The 20,841-nt window shown below is 53.3% G+C and overlaps 1 protein-coding gene across 1 annotated transcript in view; it reads left to right on the top strand.

The window, feature by feature from the left end:
* The first annotated feature begins 18,479 nt into the window (after nt 1-18,479).
* LRRFIP1 (LRR binding FLII interacting protein 1) overlaps nt 18,480-20,841 on the top strand; it is a 138,025-nt gene continuing 135,663 nt past the window's right edge. Inside the window, exon 1 of the mRNA XM_069465918.1 lies at nt 18,480-18,602. Coding sequence (XP_069322019.1) covers nt 18,507-18,602 — 96 coding nt within the window. The 5' untranslated portion in view covers nt 18,480-18,506. The remainder of the gene's footprint in view (nt 18,603-20,841) is intronic.

The raw sequence follows: 20,841 nt of genomic DNA, 5'->3' as shown, positions 1-20,841 counted from the left end.
TGCCTGTGTGGTTATCTGGGTCCACTGCTCAGGGTGCCACGAGGCTGCAGTCAAGGTGTCGGTCAGGCCGGGGTCTTTCTGGAGTCCGGGGTCCTCTTCCGAGCTCACATGGTTGTTGGCGGAATTCACTTCCTGTGGTTGTAGGACCGAGGGCCCCGTTCCTGCTGGCATCAGCTGGGGCCGCGCTCAGCTATTAGAGGCAAGACGACCCCTCAGAGCCCCCTCAGACAGGCCAGCGAGAGGCTCTGTCTGACTTCTAGACCCGCTTTTAAAGTGCTCCCCTGACTAGGACAGGCCCACCAAGCACAATCTCACTTTCTCTCAACTCAAAGTCAACTGACAAAGGACCTTAATTACGTCTGTGAAACCCTTTCACCTTTGCCGTACAACGTAACCCAATCTCGGGGTGACACCATCACACTCGCTGTCCTGTGCACGGTCAAGGGGAGAGATGTGTACCTCAGAGGGTGGGACTCTCGGGGCCATCCTAGAATTCTGCTGCCCGAAGTGCCTGAGCCAAAGCCCACCCAACGGAGGGCACCCCCCAGGGCAGGTGACCTGGAGGGCAACGCTTCCTGTTAGCACATGCTGGGGGGTGGCAGGGAGCCCACTGCCAGAGCCTCGTGCTTGGGCAGTTTGGCAGGGCCCTGGGAGCCTCCTGACACCCTCCCACCCCGAAAGGCCAGGGTGCTGTGAGCGGCCAGACCCCAGGTGCTGGGAGGGCCTGGGGGCTCATCACACCCCTCTGCTCTTAGGGTACCCTGCACACAGGTCATCTAGGGGGGTCTTTTTCCTGCAATGCACAGGGTCCTCCCTCAGCGACCTCCGGCCAATCACCCCCTTCCCAACACCTGTTTGCTCCCCTCTAAAGTGAGGGGTTGGACCAGATGGCCGGAAACCTCCCTTTCACGTGTGGCCTCTGTGATTGGGTCACCCCAACCCCGCACTAAGAGACACCCAGCACGAGAGGGAAGCCTGGAGGCACCCGGGTAAATAGAAGACGCGTTCCCGTAGGGATGTGGGGAGTCAGGCTCAGGCACACATGAACCCCACGGCAGGGTGAATCAAGACACAGCGCAGACGTTATCCTGAAGCCACACAGATTCGGTGTTGTGCACAGCACAATCATCATCGCCTGTAGTGGAAATCAGGCAACAATGGGATCTAAGCAATTTTCTTATATGACAATAATTAATATTTTTCATGGCTACACCAATTTTCAATTTCTCTCTAGGCATTTTTTTTTTTTTTTTTTTTTTTTTTTTTTTTTTTTTTTGAGACAGTGTCTCCGTTGCCCAGACTGATCTCGAACTCCTGGCCTCAAGTGATCCTCCTGCTTCAGCCTCCCAAAGTGCTGGGATTACAGGCATGAGCCACCATGCCCAGCCCTCTCTAGGCATTTTATAAGCTTTTCTGTATTAGCATTGGTAGGGAGAATTTTCGCCATACCACTTACACAGGCCACATGTGCAGGCATGCAGACTCCCGTGCACACGTACCCAGTTCCCACAGAAATGCAAAATTATAGAATTTTGGAGCCAGAAGGGCCCTGGGGATGATCTGGCCTGAGCACCCACCCAGGGGCTGAAGAATCTCTGCAACCTCCTGCCCACTGATTTCTCAGTCTCTGCTCAAATATCCACAGTGACAGGGGATTTTCTCTCCCCGAGACAGCCCAATTACATGGGTTCCTTTCTACCCAAACTGGCCCTTTGTAACTTTCCACCCTTCCCTTCCCAAGGTCTCATGGAGACAGCCCGACCCGCTGCTGTGTAGACATCTCTGAGGTTCAGAAGCAGCTCTCAGGGCTGGCAGCGGACACTGCTAACTGCCTGCCCAGACTGGGGCTCCCTCACCCCCAACAGGTCACACTGTTCACGTGTCCACCTCTTCCTCCCGGTGGCAGTGCCCAGGTGACCACACCTCTGGCCAGGGAAAGGCAGGCCGTCCTCTGGCCGTCTGCGGGGAGGCGGCGCCCCGTCCCCGGGGCTCCCCGCAGAGCAGAGGCGGTTGGGGGGTGGTTATCTGAGGCCCAGCTCTGCGGATATTCTTATCGCCCAGGGTCTTGGAGACGAGCAGAAACGGTGAGTCTGCCTTACTGGGAACCTTCACCCCTGCTTATCTCAATGGAAAATTCCAGCGGGGATTTCTGACCTCCCAGTTAAATTCCTCAGCTCAGCGATCGGCCTGGCGCGTGGCTGCCTGCCAGGCCGGGCAGAGCAGACAAAGCCAGGCCCTGTCCAGGTGCCCAGAGCCCACGGGGACGGGGCAGTTGCCTGCGGAGCAAGAGGCCCCCGCCCAGGGTTCACACGGCGGGCAGAGGGTGCAGGTGGCACAGTCAGACTCACCTGGCTGGAGGGAAGGGGAAGGGTCCAGGAAGACCCCTCCCGGAAGGAAACACTGAAATGGGCACAAGGAACCTGCCCAGTGGCCAAGAGGAGGAAGCGCGTCCCGAGCCTGGGTATGAGCCTGGGTACGAGCCTGGGTACAGTGTGAGCACAGCGCAAGGGCCTGGGACAGCGTGCTGGGGGTGGGCGGCACTCAGGGACACTGCCAGGGAGCAGGGTCGGGGTGGGTGGCAAGAGGGGCATGGAAGGCCTTGCCCAACTCTGAAGACCTGGATTAGAAACACGACAAAAGTCAAGTGGCCACCTTTTACTGAACACCCACTGCGTGCCAGGCACTGTGCCAAGTTCTCGGCTTGGGGTAGCTGATTCAATCCTCACGTCCTCACAGCAGCCCTGAGACCAGGCCCCACGCTGAGACCCACACCCTGCAGGGCCCAGGTCACCTTGCTCCGGCCGCCTGAGTCTGCTCAGGGGCCAGGAGTCGTCGAGGTCAAGGGACTCCACTTCCGGATCGTGTTCCCAGACCCTGGGAGCAGATGAGTCACTGCCAGTGAGTCACAGCTGTGCAATAAGCGCATGCAAGTACGTCCAGCTCCACAGTGTGCACAGATGCGGACTCCGCCACACGGAGACCAGGCCAGCAAAGACGCGCAACGTCCAGGACTGGGCAAGAGAGTCGAGGGACATCCACAAACTGCCCCCCAGGTGGCCGAGCAGGGCGGGTTTCTGGGAGGGCAAACTGGGAGTGAGTATGAGCGGCTGGGCAAGGACACAGCCTCCACCGGGCCACCGATGCACGACAGAATGCAGTGAACGACTCGGTTGGGTAGCTCATCTGTCGCTTTCGGCTACACTGACAGTAAAGCCGCTCACCCTCACGCCCAGCCGGCCACGGCACACAAAGCGAAAACCCTCTCCAGCAGTCAGAGCTGAGAGAACAGGAAGGTGCCAGAGGTCGGTTGGGGTTGGAATTTGCTCTGCTTAGATCTACACCGGGGACCTGAGCTGCTGACCCCAGCGATTATCTGCCCCAAGCTATTCAAGCTCCTTTCCCTTCCCTCTTCTCAGGGCTCCTCACCTTCCTGGGGAACCCCTGCCTGGGGAAGACCCGCTCCCGTGCCCCACCCGACCCTGCAGGCTCTCCGGAGGGTGGCCTCATGTGCAGGGACCAACACAGAGGCCACACTGTCCACTCCCCCGAGGACAATGGGGGTGGGAGATACGTGGGGACTCCTTGGACAAGACACTCACGGTTGCGTTCAGAGGGCACCAGGCAGGACTAGAGGAAGGTCCGGACATATGCAAAACCCACCTCCCATAAAAAGTGGAGAAGTAGGACTCCCCCCACCCAACATTGTGTCCCATATTGCTGGGCTGCTGTGACAAAGTTCCACAAGCTGAATGGCTGAAACAACGAAACTGCCTGGCTGTCCTGGAGGCCACAAGCCCAAGACGGAGGTGTCGGCGGGGTTGGGTCCTCGTGGGAGCTCCGAGGGAGCCCCCGCCCCAGGCTCTCTCCCGCCCCTGAGGGTTGCTGCAGTCCTTGGCGGGGGTGGCCGAGACATCTCCTCATTTCCGCCTTCACGTTCAGGTGGCTTCTTCTGAGCATGTGTTTGTCTTGCAGTTTCCCCTTTTTTGTAAAGACACCAGTGCTATCGGATCAGGGCCCACCCTAATGACCCCATTTTAACGTGATGACTTCTGTAAAGACCCTACCTCCAAATAAGGTCACATTCTGAAGAACAGTGGTTAGGACGTCAACACGTGAATTCTGGAGAGACACGATTCAACCCATGGCACTTTGGATGTCATACATATTCATGAGAAGGTCACCCTTTTGTGTAGGTCCCTCTCCGTGAAAAGCACATTGGGCATTTACCCCGGGCCCTGAGCTTGGGGGCTCCTGAACCCTGGAGGAAGCTTTTTATACTCCAGGAGCCTGTACTGGGTTGAAGAGTGTTCCCTAAAAATTCATGTCCATTTGGAACCTCAGAGTGTATCTTTATTTGGAAATAGGGTCTTTGCACGTGTAATTTGTTAAGATGAGGTCATACTGGGTTGGGGTGAGCTCTAAATCCTCTGACTGGGCTCTTTATGAGAAAAGGGCAATTTGGACAGAGAAACGCACGCAGAAGGAAGAGGCCATGTGAAGACGGAGGCGGAGGTTGGAGTGATGTGTCCACAAGCCGCTGCCGGCAGCACCAGAAGCTGGAGGGAGGCTTGGAACAGGTTCTCCCGCAGACCTCCCAGAAGGAAGTGCCCCTGCTGCTGCTGTGACTTCAGACTTCAGACCCCAGGACTGTGAGAGACAACATTTCTGTTGTTTGAACCCACACGGTTTGTGGTAATTTCTCATGGCAGCCTCAGGACACTAATACAGAACTTAACCTAACCCTGGTTAATAGCCCAACACAGAACATCCGACCACGCCCGGGTCCTTCTGAGCACGGCCCTGAGTGACTGCAGGGCCCATGCCCGTGACACCAGCGCTGCCCTGGACTGGCCCCAGCCGATGGGAGCCACGGACCGAGCGGAACCAGCGCGGGTAACGAGCAGAACACAAGTACACGCTCGCTGTGTGCTGGGCATCACGCTCCAAGTGGCCGAACGGAACGGTCGTATCCCCTGGCTGAGCATTTGGCCACAAGAGCGGAAATCACAAGGCAGACAGACAGGAGGGGTTGTGACAGTGAGGCTGTGACAGTGGTGTCACTCTAGAGAGGTGGCAGATTATAATTTAGTATCAAGAACAGAGTTACTTCAGTCTGGCTCCCATGAGACCTACTGTGTGGTTAGAATTCCCCAACACAAAAATCCCCATCCCTCCTCGCAGCTGAAGGAGTGACAACACGGTGACCGTGTCTCTGCTGACTGGGCGGGGCCGAGCTGGCCTGCAAAGCCCATGGGCAATGGAAGCACCAGGCTCCCAGTGGGGGTCTCACTGGGGTCACCTGCCCAGCTACCACCTGGCCTGGCCACCCAGCTCTGCCGACAAGATGGGTCTGGGGTGGCCCTCGGAGCAACAGAGCGCACACCTCTCCCCCCTCACCCCTGCAGCTGGAACCCCCAGCACCTGCTCCCTTAGAGGCCAGCCTAGAGCCCACCTGGCTTCTGCTTGGTCTTCGTGTCCTGCAGAGAGGAAGTAGGTCTGGCAAGCACAGAGAGCGGCAGGGCTGCGCCTGGGCATCTGATGGACGTGGGTTTGGAGCCCCCTCTGCCCCTTGTTGGCTATGTGACCTGGGGAAGGCCACTCGACCTCTCTGAGCCTTGGTTCCCCTATCTGTAAAAATCAGATAAACCTGGCCCTAAGCTGGGGGAGGCTGTGGAAATAAACGAGATCAGGTATGTACAAGACCCAGCACAGAGCGTGGCAGTGGCACACCGGTGGTGTGCACTCGACTCAGTGCATTTTCTCTGCCTCTGCATCTCTTGTCTGGTCGCTCTGTTTCTCTGTGCCGACAGCGGCCCATGGCTCAGGTATTGACAAGGGACCAGCCCTGCCTGGCTGCTAGTCACCCTACCCGCTACCAAATTCACATAAAGTCACCCATGGCTACCAACTGCTGTGGACGCTTGGGGGGGGGGGTGCCGAGGCAGGTGGGCATTTGAACATAGTGGCAGGACAAGGCTCTGAGCAAAGGGAAGCCCTTGTGAGCCATGCAGAGCCCCACAAAGCATGGCTGCTGTTTTAATAATTACCATTAAACTGCCACACAGTTCCTGCTCGCTCCAAAACATGGCAATCAACCTGGCTGTACATTGTTTCAAGTCATCAGGGCAAATGTACCTAAAATGTATCCTGTTTCCAGGGGGAAAAGATGCCAGTGGCTGTTCAGAAAAAGCCACAGAAAGGCACAGTAGGGCATCCAGCTAAGTGGCTAAGTCACTCTCTGTCTTACAACAGATGTGTCACCAGACAGACCCTTTATTCTGGTATCTCCAAAAGTGGGCTCTGTGAATTCTCAGCCTGCTGATGTGTTTCTGAGATAAGGGGCCCAACCATTCCTGCATTCCCTTCCTGGAGACTCAATGAACATTTGCATATAAAAGACACCCAGGAGGCTCAGGGTGTTGAGACCTGCTTAACTCTGTTAAATGCAGCATTCTCCAAACTTACTGGAGCCTGGACCCCTTTTTCATAGAACACCTGTTATCACGCCCTGGACCTGGCACTACCAGCTCTCCTCTGGGCTCTCTGACAGCACGTCCCGTCCTGAGCCTCTCCGTGCCTGCCCTGGCATTGTTCTGCCCTCGGGTCCCTCCTCGGTGGCTGGGAAGCTGAGGCCGCCTCCTCTGCCTTCACGGTCGGACAGTCCACCCTGCCCAGCTCCCTCACACCCCCCACCCCCAGGTGCTCTTCTAGACACTTTGTCAGTGTCCCACTTAGATTTCTTCCCAGGAGTAACCCACACACCCAGGAACAGTTGCCAGAATGGAGTGGACGTATCGTTTCTCTTGCACAATAGATCTCAAAGCTCGCCCTTCGTTAAGCATTTACCAAAAACTCCCCAAGCCTCCAGAACCGTGCCAGAGACCACGAGGCCACATGGAAACAGCAGACAGAATCCCTGTCCCCAAGGAGCTTATTTCTATTGAGAAGCTGAAGAAAACTTCACGAGATAAATAATAATATAAAAATCAAATCATTCACATCAGCAACGTAATAACTGCTGCAATAGCCGTGTCCGGCACGGCCACAGGGCCACACAGGTCTGACAGGTAGACGGAACCATCGGAAGCACTCAGGCCCCACCCCCGCCCTGCAGAACTGCAGCGGTCGCCTTCCTTGGAAGAAAATGCCGGTTTAGAAACCAGGCAAGCGTAGGCAGACACCTGGTCTGCTCTGAGAAGGCCAAAGCAACCCCGCGTTGGACGTTAACATGCGTGTTGACTTGCAATTAGTCCGAGGGGTTCCTACTTCATCTACCGTTAACTGTACATCCCGCCCTTGGACCAGAACACTCCTGCCCTTGAATCCTGCCCTGACATGGACTCACACAGCCCTCTTGCCTTTCCCGGAGGGGTGGGCTTCACGTGTCCTGCCCACTCCCTCCCTGTGGTCTGCAAGGCCCTGGGTCTCGGGGTAATGATGCGGACATCACCATCTCGTCTTGTCTCACGGACGGCGGAGACGTGGCTTCTGCTCGTGAGTCCCTATTAAGCACCTCTGTCGGAGAAACTGGATTGGTCAGACTTTCTCTGGCCTCTCAGCTTCCTCGGAGTTTGGCGGCAGGTTTGCATAGACCCGCTCCCTGCAGAACAACTTCCGATTCTCCTTTTTCCTGTCCAGGTTGACTGTGATGGATACCAAGGCGTGAGCAGAAGGTTGTCCTCCCGAATACAGCAGTGCACAGAAGACAACACCTTCCGAGGAGGCAGCACTCCAGGGAGAAGCTGGAGTGAGATTCCACGGCGGAAATTTCTTTGTTCCAGGAATGGCAACTGCGGAAGCCCTGACAACCGGGAGAAATGCAGTCATTAAGGGAGAGAAAGGGGACCTGTCAGGTACACTGGAGAAGGCTTTGCGTCACCTTGATCACAGCCAAAGAAGAATAAACCACCTGTCCTATTCCCAGGGGACACTGTAAACATTTGTTGAATTTGAGTCAATGAGTGAATGAGTTGGTCACTGAAAGAAGCAGAAACACAAAGATCGGGGTTCCCACCTGAAGCAGGCACGGCCGGCCCAGAATCACATGGCCCCATGAATGAATGAATGGCAGAGCCCTCTAGGAAATGGAATCATTTGAATACGCTGCATTTTGATGGCTTTTTCCACAATGCATTCATCAATCACCAAGAAAGACAAAAGCAAGTCCTTGCCTCAGACTGGGAAGCAGAAAGTTAATGATGCATCGTACACACACACACACACACACACACACACAGATATGCAGCCTGGATGGTCTCTGTCTCCTCTCTCAGCCAGGCACTGATGCGGCTTTGTCCCCTTATCTGAGCGCTGTCCTCCTTCCTGAGATTGGCCTAACCCTCATCCCCATCCCTGCCTGCCCCACCCAGTCCTTCTTGGCAGGGGTGTCTTACCTGTCCCGTCAGGGCAGCCGGCAGCTTTGGTCAACAGCAAATGTCTTGTGCTGAGCAAGGATCCTGGGTCCCCTTCCTCGAGTGACCAGACGGGCGTCCCCTAGGAGATGCAGAGGCAGTTTAGAACTTCCACCATGAAGGCAGGAAACCAGGCCATCAGGGAAAATCGAGGCTGCCGTGCAGTGTTCTCTGCCTGGGATTTCCTCTGCTACACTTTCTACCTGTGGGAACAAACTGTATCCATCCGTACGGCTCCTTCCCGATTTCCCCACCAAGATGGCCCGTCAGATGGGATTGGTTATTTATGTGCTCTTCGCTCCTTTGACGCCTTGAGGCCCCCTGAAGGCAGGGACTGCGTCTAACTCATCCTCATTTCTCCCTTCCACACACCGCACACAGTCGGCGCTCTGTTGTGCATTTACAGTGCATGGAGAGCTCTGTGACAATGTTCTATATGGGGTCATTTCATTTGATCCTTTAACGATCCTGTCTTGCATGGTGATTCCATTGTAGTGTAAGAAAAATCTTCCATAGGAAGAAAACCACAGTCTTTGTTCTGCTCGAGGCCAGCTTGAATTTTATAAACTGAAGCAAATTTTATAAGCTGTTTTTGGTCTGGGGATGTTGAGATAAAGAATTCAACTAGAGCACAGGATGCAAATGAGTAAGTGGCAAACTATTTTTCTATTATGTTCCTAAAATAGCCCGGATGCTGGCACAGAGCGCTTCATCTTGGCCCATCCCTGAGCTCCGTTAGGGTGAGTAAAATCAGGCAGAGCCCGGCCCCTCCAGAAGGCTTTCAGTTGTTCGGTGCTATCTTAATGCAGAGGAATTTTCAGTGATTTTTCTCATGAAAAAGTCTTCAGAACATTATTCAGCACAACAAAAAACTTGATGAAATGTTTGTGCTATTTAAAAAATTGGCAAATCAAAGACACAGAGTGCTTTTAAAAGCTGTTGCCAAAAATATGGCAAGTATATTCCTATAACCATGAGAGATCTGAAACATCTGTGCTCAATTTCCGCTCTGAGGATTGGGGCTGAGTGACTGATAAGGACGGTGTTTTGCTCATAAATACAGTGATACTGCCAGGGAAAGCTGTGTTAGCTCCCTGGCACGTGGCAATCGCAGCGAGGCGTCGTGACTGCACACTGACAGTGCCCACCAGATTGAGACGTGTGCGAGCTGTCGAAGGCTGCAGAGGAACCAGCCCACAGCTAGGACCTCCCGGGTGGTGCCTCAGGGAAAGACAGCAGCAAACCCACACACAGCCCAGAACACCCTGGCTCTGCCATCTAGGTCATGGGCCCTCCATCACTGGCCACGAGTACAGAAAAGCTCATGGCGACCTCGGGGAATGTGACTAACTGTCAGAGAAATAAAAAAAGATATGCGCTTCATGATCCCTTCCGCAAATGGGACAGTAAGCTGACCCGGGACTGTGGGTGCGTCACCTCTGTATGTTCAAGTACCGGTCACCTGTGGTTCTTCTGCAGGAGAACAGCGTGCCGTGGGCATCTGAGGCCCCACAGCACGTGGTGGGGGAAGAGATGGAGCCACTCCAGCCCCCTGAGCTCTCCCGGAAAATGAGTGTCAAATACGCTGAACACCAAGTGTGCTTCACAGCATCTGCTCATCGGGCATCACCACGTCCTGGACGGAGTGACATGTCGGGCAGCCCCCTAAGTGATGGACCTTCCAAAACTTACTACAATTAAACCATGAGTTTAATATGATACCTAAAAGGCAAGTGCCTTCTTCTGTTGCTTGCTCATGATTTCATTGATTTGGTTGTTTTCTCACCATCATGTTTAAAAATGTTCTTTGTAAAATTAAAGTATAATGACACATAATAAAATGCACAGATTTTAAGTGCACATGCACTTGTACGAGCAAGTACACGTACATGCAAAAGTTCTGCAAGTCTGACAAATGTGTGCCGCGTGCACATAACACGGGGTGACTGATTCACCCCGGTTTGACAACTGACAGCTCCACACCTTGGGAAGCTCCTTATGCCTCGGTAAACCAGACATTCTGTCACCGTATGTAACAGCCAACTCACTGAAGATACAGAACATTCCCATCGCCCCCAAAATTTCCTTGTGCCTCTTTGTAGTCAACCCACCCTCCAAAGACCACCCCTCTTCTGGTTTCTATCATCATAGCTTAGTTTTTCTTGGTCTAGAATTTCAATAAATGGAATCATTCAATACATACATTTTTGCGTCTGGCTTCTTTCACTCAACATAATGTTTTTGAGATTCTTTCGTGTGGTTTGTTTTATTGCTGAGTGGTATGGCATCTATAACTACAATTTGCTTATTCGTTCACCTGTTAACAGACATTGGGTTCTTCTCAGCTTTGGGGCATTGTGAATCAGACCTCCACGACCACCCTTGGGCACGTCTCCTTGTGGACAGGTTTTTGTTTCTCTGGGGTAAATACGTAGGAGTTGAGTGACTGGCTCATATGGTAGGTTACGCATCTAGGGAACTTCCAAACAGCATTCCACAGAGGCTGCACAGTCTGACCCTCCCACCGCAGTGCATGAGAGTTCCAGTTGCTCACACCCTCGCCGACATGTGGTCTTGTCAGTCTTTTAACTGTAGACATTCTAGTGGGTGTCAAGTGGCATCTGCTTGTGGCTTTATCCTGCGTGTCCCTGGCCACAGAGATGCGGAGCTCCTTCGGTGTACTTTTTGGTCCTTTGCATATCTCCTTACACGAGGTGTCTGCTCAGTCCTCAAGCTTTTGGCCCATTATCTAAACGACGTGTTTGTCTTTTCCTTAGTGATTTGTGGGAAGTCCTTATACACTGTGGTTGCAAGCGTTTTGCCACATCTGCGTACCTGGATATTTCCCTGGTCTGCGGCTTGTGTTTTCATTGAGTCCAGGGATCTTGGTTTTTTGTTGTTTGTTTGTTGATGTCTTTTCTCTCTGTCCTTCAGTTTGGGTAATTTTATTGATTGTTCCTTGAGTCCACTGGTCCTTTCTTCTACTCTGTCCAATCTGTTGTTAGTATTGTTCAATAGATTTTAACTGCAAATATTGCATTTTCAGTTCCACAGTTGCCATTTGGTTCCTGTTTAGAATTCCCAGATTTCTGCTGAAATTCTCCATCTCTTCACCCATTATATCCACCTTTCTTATGGTTGTTTTATACGACTTACCTGCCAATTCCAGCACCTAGGGCATCTGTGAGGCTTTCCCAGGTGACTGTTTTTCCTCTGGCCCCTCAGTCTCCTCTTCCTGATTCTTCTTGTCTAGTAACTCCCCGTCCGTGCTGGACGTGGTGGGCAGTACCAGACAGAGGCTCTGGACTCTGTTCTCCTGTTTCAAAGAGCATTGGATTTGGTTCAAGCAGGTCATTAACTTACCTCGATCCTGCATGTCACCTTGACCTTACTGAGACTTTGCTCTAGGCTTTGTGTCTATTTTGATTTTTCTGTCAGAGCCCTTAGTCCTAGAGTGTGGTCTTACCATTAAGATGTAGTCCCACTAGGATTCCAATGAAAAGTCCTTCTAATTTGATAGGACTTGATTCCTAACTTTACCTCCGGCAGTAGGCAGCTGCTGCAATCTCTGCTCAACCTTTTCCAGCCTCCAGCTGTTTCCTCCTTCTTGGTTTCTTGGCATCACACCCCACGTAGACACAGTTCGGGACAAGCCATGGATGCTTGATAAATTGGCATGCAAATCTTGAGGCTCAACCCTCAAGATCTGTGGGCCCTCCTTTTTTGGGGATTTCCCCACTCAATTTCCAGATGCCCTTGTAGCCTCAGACCCAGACATCTAACTCTTCAGTCCAATAAGTCTTGAGCCCTTGACGACGGGGCCTGTCCTCTGGGAAAGCAGATGTCACCTTGTTTGCCTCTCTTCCTTCAAAGGCTGTCTGACTCCCGTCTCTCTGTGCATTTTACTACTCCCGGTGCCTTCAAAGGGCCACTTCCTATACTTAGTTTGAGGCTTGTCATTGTTATTGGCAGGAGTGTTAGTTTGATATAAGCTTCATCTCCACTGCCAGAAGCTAAAAGTCCTCAGCCACCTGTTTAAAACCAATTGAATTAATAGTCAATAAATCCCAACGCTAGGAGAAAATTGATTCCATTGCTAGTCAGTAAGCACCTGCCTGTGCAGCATTTCTCTTCCACCAGGAAAAAGAAAATTGATTTTCACATCCTATTTTATACAGCACTTTATGAAACGGTTCTCCCTTCCGTTCAGCCACAAACATTTTCCAAGCACCCATGGGGTCCATAACCCTGAACAAGGCTCTCTGGGGATGAAAAGGCCACCTGGTCCCGGGTCTCAGGAGGCTACCCCAGGAGAGCTGCTCGAAGGTGCTCTAGGGCTTGTCTGAGCAACTGGCACCGTGTGCAGGAGAGCAGTCACCCTCAGCTCTCTCCCCAGCGGCACACATGGCATGTAATCACCAAAGCATGACATCCTCCTCCCCAGGCACTTTGCTGATGCAAAATCCCTGCCACTCAGTGAGGGTGAAATTTTATGGGAATAACACTTAACGCAAATAATTTCATAGACTTCAGCATGGTAGCTATCACTAGTCACAAATTTACAGTGATGCATTTCACACCTGTTGGAACCCTCCAGAACTGCTCCAACAGTCACTCCAGAGCCATTCTGAAGTTTTGAGTGGAAACATGATGGAAGTGTATTTCAGAAGATTATGCTGGTTTTGGTAGGGAGAATGGATCAAATAGGGACAGAATAGAATGGGAGTTCAGTATGGAACTGTAATACTTTTTTTTTCCTTCTTATTTTTTATCTCAAAATATTATGGGGGTACAAACGTTTTGGGTTACATGGATCACTTTTGCAATGTTTGAGTCAGTGCTATACGTGTGCCCTTCACCCAAATAGTGCTCATTGTACCCAGCAGGTAGGTTTTCACCCAGCCCCTCCCCACCCCATCCCCTCTGCTTGAATTCCAATGACTTTTACTTCCCTCTGTGCACATGTGTGCTCATCAGTTAATTCCAATTAATTTCAAAGAATTGCTTGATAGGAGACTTCTGTTTTAAATGGAACTTGGAAATATCTGGGAAATCACTGGAATAAATGTACTTAATAGACCCTCCCCCCAAAAAAGAATGGGAGTTCAGACAGCCCCTGGATGGACTGCCAAGTGTCACCCTCTAAAATTGTACTGAAATTTCATGTCCATATTCCCCACTCCCCCACCCCCGTAAGAGGAGTCCAGCTTTCATCAGATTCTCAAAGGAGTTCACCAACTCCTAAAATTTAGGAATCCCTGGTCTGGAACCCAAACTTTTTTTTTCCTTTCTTCCTTCCTTCCTTCCTTCTTCCCTCCCTCTCCCCCAAATGTTTATGATCATGGAAATAATCAGTAAATATTTTTAAACCACCCCCACAAATATTTGCATATTATATATAAATTGCATTCATAATCTACCATCATTAGTGAATATACCAAGGTACAATATCCACTTAGAATGAGGCTAGTCATTAAAAACAGGAAATGCAAATTCATGTTTTAAGTGGTTTTGGTGATTACTAATTGCTCTTACCCACCTGATAACCTGCTACTGAAGTGGAGCAGAAGCTTCTACCTGAGGTGAGAAACCAGGCTCTCATTTATTGTTTGTGGTTTGGGGAAATTATCTGTTTAGGAATCTTTAGATATTTTTAAGCCATTTATCTACTCTTTGAATTCTAGTTAAAATGAGGTTATCTAATCTATAAATCCACTTAACCTGGTCCATGGAAATACATCAAAATACGCTGAAAATGATCATATGAAAGAAAATCCCACTGCCGGCCCCAGAAATACCTCATGTATCATTAGGACAGAACATGACCACCTAAAGTGAGCTTATATATCAAAAATTAGTAACATTTAATTTCTAATTTTTAGTTAAAACATATATTAGTAGACATTCTAGTACTTTCTTCCTGTAACCCCATAGATTGCCTCATGTACTCCATCCCAGAGACCCCAAGTCCGGAAGTTGACTTACTGCTCATAATCCATGGACGGGGGAAACGGGGAGCCAGGTACAGACCTCGGCGGGGTCAGCAAACGTGCCAAAGGGGACAGAACCGACAGGACAGAGATGAAGGAAGGGACCGATTCGGGCATCGGATGGAGTTTAGGGGAGAAGGGAGGAAGGAGGCCAAGATGATTCCAAAGTTTTTAGTCCAGGAAACATGAGAAAGTTACTGGAAGTGGGGGTCCCCTGGAGGGCAGAGGCACTGATGGGGGTGGGGGAGGGTCCACATTCTGGCCCTGAAATGTGGTGACTGAGCTGCTGAAGGTAGCACCCGAGATGTCCAGAAGGCGTCACCTCCTGAGCACCATGTGCCCTGACCTCAGCCAGCCCCGCTCTGGGCACAGTGTGGGCTCGCAGTTCTGGCACGAGAAGCTGTCCCCGGGAGGGCGGGAACTCTCTGCCTTCCTCGCTGTCATCCAGGGGAGGCCTTCTGCCCTCTGATAACTGGAAGAGCAAGGCTGGGGTGCCAGCGAGAAGTTCGAGGTGGGGCCACAGGGATGATGCTCTCAGCAGAGCCAGAGTGAGTCACCCTCGTGGCTCACGTGGCTGCTCAGAGGCCCTCTGCCCGAGAAGCTCTGTGCCCTCGTGCAGACTGGCCGCCCTCCACAGATGCTCGCTACCTTCCTCCCCAGGCAGCCCACGGAGCTTTTCCAACGAGCTCCCGAATGGAGCGAACTCTGTGCTGGGGACGGGAACTCCACGTGGTTTCCACCGGGTGGTGCCTCTCGCCAGGCTGCCCGGCTGCCTCCACTTGCTCACGGACCCTTCCTGAAGGTGGCATCTGTATTTCTGTGACGGGCCTTGGAACCAGGCTTGGAGATGAACATACTGATTCTCTGGCCCTGGACGTCGGATCTGTGATGTAGCTTCTCTATTTCCTGCTCTGAAATAAGCCTTGGTGGGTCGCACAGTCACCTGGGACAGCAGAAGGGCTGCACGGGCGGGGGTCAGGTAGTGCTGGCGGAGGGTGGGAACAGCTCCCAGACAGCCGGGCAGGACAGGCTGCGGGGCCAGGGTGGAAAGAAAGCCAGGGCTTCTCAGCACCGTGGAGGGGTCCTGTGGGTCTTTATCTGCCTCCAGGAGGCACCCCAACACAGAGGAGACCCTTGAAGCTGCCTAAGATCCCTGCCCAGCTCCCCTCACGCCCAGGCAGAAGCTGTTATCCACCCTTCGTTCCAGACCCAGGCCTTTGAAGGCAGGAGCCAGAGAGACCGTTTACTGATTGCCTACATGTCAAACCCTGTACCTGGGCTCGGCTCTTTACTGGACTGTCCCCACCCTGACAAGGTATCAAATAGATACCACGGTCTGAATGTTGCCCCCTCCAAATTCATATGTGGAAACCTAATCCCCAACGCTACAGTATTAAGAGATAGGGACTGTGGGGGTAATTAGGTCATGAGAGCAGAACCCTCAGGAGTGGGATTAGTGCCCTTAAAAAGGGCTGAGGGAGCCTTTTTGTCCCCTCCACCATGTGAGGCACCACCTATGAGGAATGTGCCCTCACTGGACATCGAAGCTGCTGGCACCGTGATCTTGGACTTCCCAGCCTCCACAACTGCAAACAATAAATTTCTGTTGTTTCATAAATTACCCAACCTAAGGTATTTGTTATAGCAGCACAAAGGGGCTAAGACAGCAGGCATTAACATTCCTGTTAAAAGTGAGAACTGACCCTAAAGTGAGGGCCCCCCCTCGAGCACATCACCAGAGGAGGGTGCCCATGGACAGGGGTCGAGGAGGTCATGATGTCACAGGACCATCCGAGGACCTGATGATTCCCAAAAGGTAGATTTTCCCTGGAAGCGGATGGCTGATGGGGGAGGGACAGGGACCAGAATTCGCCAGTGTCTAGAGGCTGGGGCTATTCAGACACACCTCCAGCCAGCCCCTGAGGCGGTGAGTCCCCTGTCTCTGGACAACGACCCAACAGGGAGAGTAAGGAGGAGGGTCGGGAACTGGACCCAATTCCATAAGCTCAGCCGTTACACCCTCACTAAGCAGCCGGCACGTCCGATCCCCAGAGAGGGTGTAAAGCTGAGGAAGACGTGGCCAGCCCCTGCTCACCCCACTCCAACAGCCCGTTATGGAAAAACGTAAGCGTTAGAGTAAAAAGTGGCTCAAAGTTCTGATGAAGGACAGGGAGGAAGAAGCAGGTCTTGGGAGTTGGGGAGGCTGCTTCCAGGAAGGAAGGAACTCAGATGTAGCTTTGGATGGGGAGTTCCAGGCATCCCAAGTCAGCCGAGAGGGCAGTGGCCACGTCTGTCTCTTTCATGGCTGTGCCGCGGACTCCAGCGCGGCACCTGGGAGGTAGCGCGTGTGGGCGCGCACACGACTGAACTGATGGAAACCAGCCTCAGCAAAGATGCAGTTATCACAATGCCCCGGGGGCTGGAGGCCAGGTGAGCAGCCAGCACAGCTGGAGAGGTGGTGGCTCAAGGTTTCCTACAAGGAGGATCACATCACTTAAGGAGTATGAGTCCTAAGCGGTGTGAATATGGCATAGGAGATTCAGTCAACAGGTATTTCCTTAGGGTCTACAGTGTGTTGGGTGTAGTACAAGCTCTGGGAGTTCAGTGATGAACAAGGTCACAGTCTGCTCTGCCAACCCACGTGAGTGCACTCAGTCACCCTGCCCAATGTCACCTGGATCTGTCCTCCCTCTCATGTCGCTGGACTCATCTTTTCCCTGCAATGAAACCTCCAGCAGTTTTCCCTGCCACTGCGGGGTCCCCTTCCTCCTGTCTCCTCCATCTAGCTTCCACGGTACCTTCCTAAGAACCAAAGCAATCTGGCCGCATCACCTGGTTGGAAATATACCAAAATGTTGACTGTCCCTACCTGGGGGTGGGGGCATCACAGCTGACTTCACTATGGCCCCCTCCGTCTTCCACCACTACGCTCCCCCATCCAGCCAGGTGGAAGCTCCCCAAACCCCAGACACACCAGTACCTTTCCCACCCTGCTTCTGTGGGCGCCTTTTTTCTCTTATTCCAGACTGACAGCTAACAGTGCTGGACCAGAAGGCAGGGGCTTTTGAAACCTTACCTAACCCTCCAATTTATTTTTAAATTCAACTCTAGGGTGTGGACTGTGAGCTTGGGAGAGCTTGGGCAAGCTCTTTCCTTTTTCGCCTATATACTAAGAGCGGCAGATGCACCAGACCAGATCCTAGAAGCTGCAGACCCACGAGTGAAGTGACAGGTCCTTGCTCCAGGAGGCAGACACGGGGGCGGATGCAAGCACGGGGAACACACACGCGTAAAGACACAAACGCACACTCCACACGATGATTCGGAGCGCAGTGAAGCAAGCACCTGCGAGGCTGGCCAAGGTCACCTGGGCCTGACCCCAGAGCCTGGCTCTCACCCCTCGGTGACGGATGCGACTTCGGCTCCCTGGGGGATAAGGGGAGGGGCAGTCTAAACCATATCCTGTGCCCGCCCCACTGCCCAAACCCGCCTTGACAACCCAAGCCCCTGAAAGCCTGCCCACCATCCCGGTCTCCATTAGATCCGTGCCCACCGCCCTGGGGCGGGTCGATCCACGACTACGCTCCAATCAAACAATCCCCGCGAGGTCCACCCTCCAGTGCTCCCGGCCCCCGCCTACCCGCGCCCGTGGTCCCGCGTGCCCGGCCCTGGGCATCCCTGGCGTCTTCCCGACTCTCCTTATCTCTGGCCCCGGCAGTTCCTGGTCCCGGCGTCCCCGCCCCACTTCTCCTCCCCGGCGTTCTTGAGGGTCCCCGCCGCCCCGACAGGGTCCCCCGGCCTCCCTACGTCCCCCGTTATTTCTGGCCTCCGTAGTTCCCGACCCCTGGCGTCTTCGCAACCCCTGCGCACCAGGCGCCCAGCGTCCCCGCGCCACCGCCCCAGTTCTCCTCCCCTGTTCCCCTCCCCGGCGTTCTGCGTCCCCGCCACCCGGCCCGGTCCCTCGGCCTCCCCGCGCCCCCGCGTCCCCAGCCTGCGCCGGCTGACGCCATGACGCCGCGGCGGAGGGAGGGGCGGAGCGGGCCGGGCCGGGCAGGCGCGAGCGGCGGGAGCGGCGGGTCCCGCGGCAGCAGCGGGCGACGGGCCGATGGACATGGGCACCCAGGGCTCGGGGCGCAAGCGGCTCCCCAACCGGGAGCGGCTGTCGGCGGAGGACGACGCGCTGAACCAGATTGCGCGGGAGGTGAGCGCGCCGGGCGCGCGGGGGTGGCCCGTTATGCGGGCTGGGCGGGCGCGGTGGCCCCGAGGCAGCTGTCAGGCGTCGGGCAGTCTGTCCCCGCTGAGCGTCCGGCCGCCAGCGGGCTGCGCCGGTCAGGGCGCGGGCAGGGGCGCGGGTCCCCAGCGCTGGGCCCGGCTCCCACCTCCGCAGCCTGCGGACCCGGCACTGATCCTCTAGCCTGGGGACAGGCCAACGATGCTGCACGCCCTCCCCCTCCCCGGCCTCGCTCTGCCGCTGCGCCCCTGGGGAGGGGAGCCGGCGCGCAGCGGCGCTAGGTGGCCCTGGGCCGGGCTGGTGGGGGCGAGCGCCCCGCTTTGTTGTGCCGCATGGGAGAAGGACCAACCATGGAGGACGGTGGACGGTCCCTGGAGGCCACATGGCCCTGCCGAAATAGCCCAAGTTTGCCATCCGTTCATTGATTGTCACCCCTGGGGTGCAGCTTGGAGATGAACCTGGGGTCACTGTGAATCCTGTTTCTGGACTGAGCCTGAAAACGAGTCCAGGCACACAGAAAGGTTCTCATTAAAGTTTCCTGGGCAGAGTGTATTTATACCAGAGATCACGTTCGGTGATGAACTTTAGTGTAAGGAACTGAAGGTGCACTAGTGTGGATACCCGTACAAACGCCTTTTTTCTCCCACAAGCACACAGATTTACCTTGAGGCTAAACAACACAGGTGACATCCGGAGAGATGTACAGCCGTTAGGAAGCAGCAGCTTTGGGGAAGGGCAGCAAGTGGGTTGGGGCCCAGGTGGACAAAGGAAGCTTAATTTTTTGTGGTATCCCCTTCGGTGCCCTTTGAACTGCGTGCGATGTGCGTCTGTGTAACCCTCCTGCTAGGTTCTCTTCTGTATTGGGGTATAATGCAGAGTTATTCTGTTATACACGTTATTCTCACATGGAAAAACTCCCAGGCAGTTTAGGCTGTGGTGTCTGGTTGCATCGGTCAGGTATTTGTTGGGGTCCACTCTATAACCAGTTATGAGGTGTCTGTAGCTGCAAATACCTGAGTTTGCTTTTATGGACCTGTGGCAGTCAATAAATATTTATTGAATATTGAATGAATGAAGACTTTCGTTTTACTCTTTATGAGGCAAATGGGCTTTCCAGGCAAACTCCTATTCACCCCTTGAAGCCCACTGTCGGTGCTGTGTGCTGTGTGAGACCTCCCCACGCCTAGCTCTCCAGCGTCGCCCCAAGCATAAGTCTCCCGTCCTCCACGTGGCTCCCCTGGCTCTTGCTCCCTGCACCCGCTGTGGCAGCCAGGATGTCTCATCATTATTTGTTCACTTGTAGAGGGTGACACCTAGGCAGGCAATGTCTCACTGTTGCATCCTAAGAGCTCAACAGAGAGCCAGGCACATAGTGGGCGCCTGTCTGTGCATGTTGCACTAATTCATAAACAATATAAGTACAAGGTATTTAAAGGACCTTTGTCTAAATATAGATATTTGCTAAATATAGTAGCTTGAATAGAACTCACCCTCCCACCTCCTGTGAAGACAGTCATTTATGTATGTGTTTGACCATAACACCAAACAAGTGTTCCCTGGGAGGGCCAGAGGTGACCAATGAACCGTAGGCCTTGTCTTGGCGTCTGTGGTTGCAGGGCAAAGGAACGAGAAGAATGAGAGTTCCCAAAGTCTGCCTCTTATCTGCTGGTTTTTATAAAAATAGATTGAACGAAAGGCAAGGAAGGGAATGCTCTCCGGGCTGACATCCCTGAGGTCTGGCCTCCCGTCCAGAGAGGTGCGGTTGGCAGTTACAAAGATAGCCTTGGGAGTCAGAGCTGGGCTTGGAAACCACGCGGTTCTTCGCTAGCGGTGCCGTCCTAGGAAAGTGCGTCGCTCGAGCTGCTCTGAGCCTCTGTTTTCTCATCTCTAAAATGGGGAAAGAGAAATGCCCCTTGGCTTTCAGGATTAAAGCGAGTGGGCCGCAGATATAAAGCACGTAACTGGGCTCTGGGTAAATAGGAGAGCTCCCCTCACACCCGCTCCAATAAAAACCAACCACAGAGGCAGCTGTAGTGAGTGGCACATATTGATAGGCGTGGAGGGAGCAGGTGCAACATTTTATGTTTTACTACAAATTGAATGCTATTTCCCAACTGTGAAAATTAAACTCACTATTCAAATGGCAAATATCTACTCATTGAGTTCTTAGGCATTCTTAAAAAAATCAACAAAATTGTCCAAAGTTCCG

Source organism: Eulemur rufifrons, chromosome 1 (genome assembly GCF_041146395.1).
Source record: "Eulemur rufifrons isolate Redbay chromosome 1, OSU_ERuf_1, whole genome shotgun sequence".
In the NCBI taxonomy this organism is placed as follows: Eukaryota; Metazoa; Chordata; class Mammalia; order Primates; family Lemuridae; genus Eulemur; species Eulemur rufifrons.
This window is presented reverse-complemented; position numbering and strand designations above follow the sequence as displayed.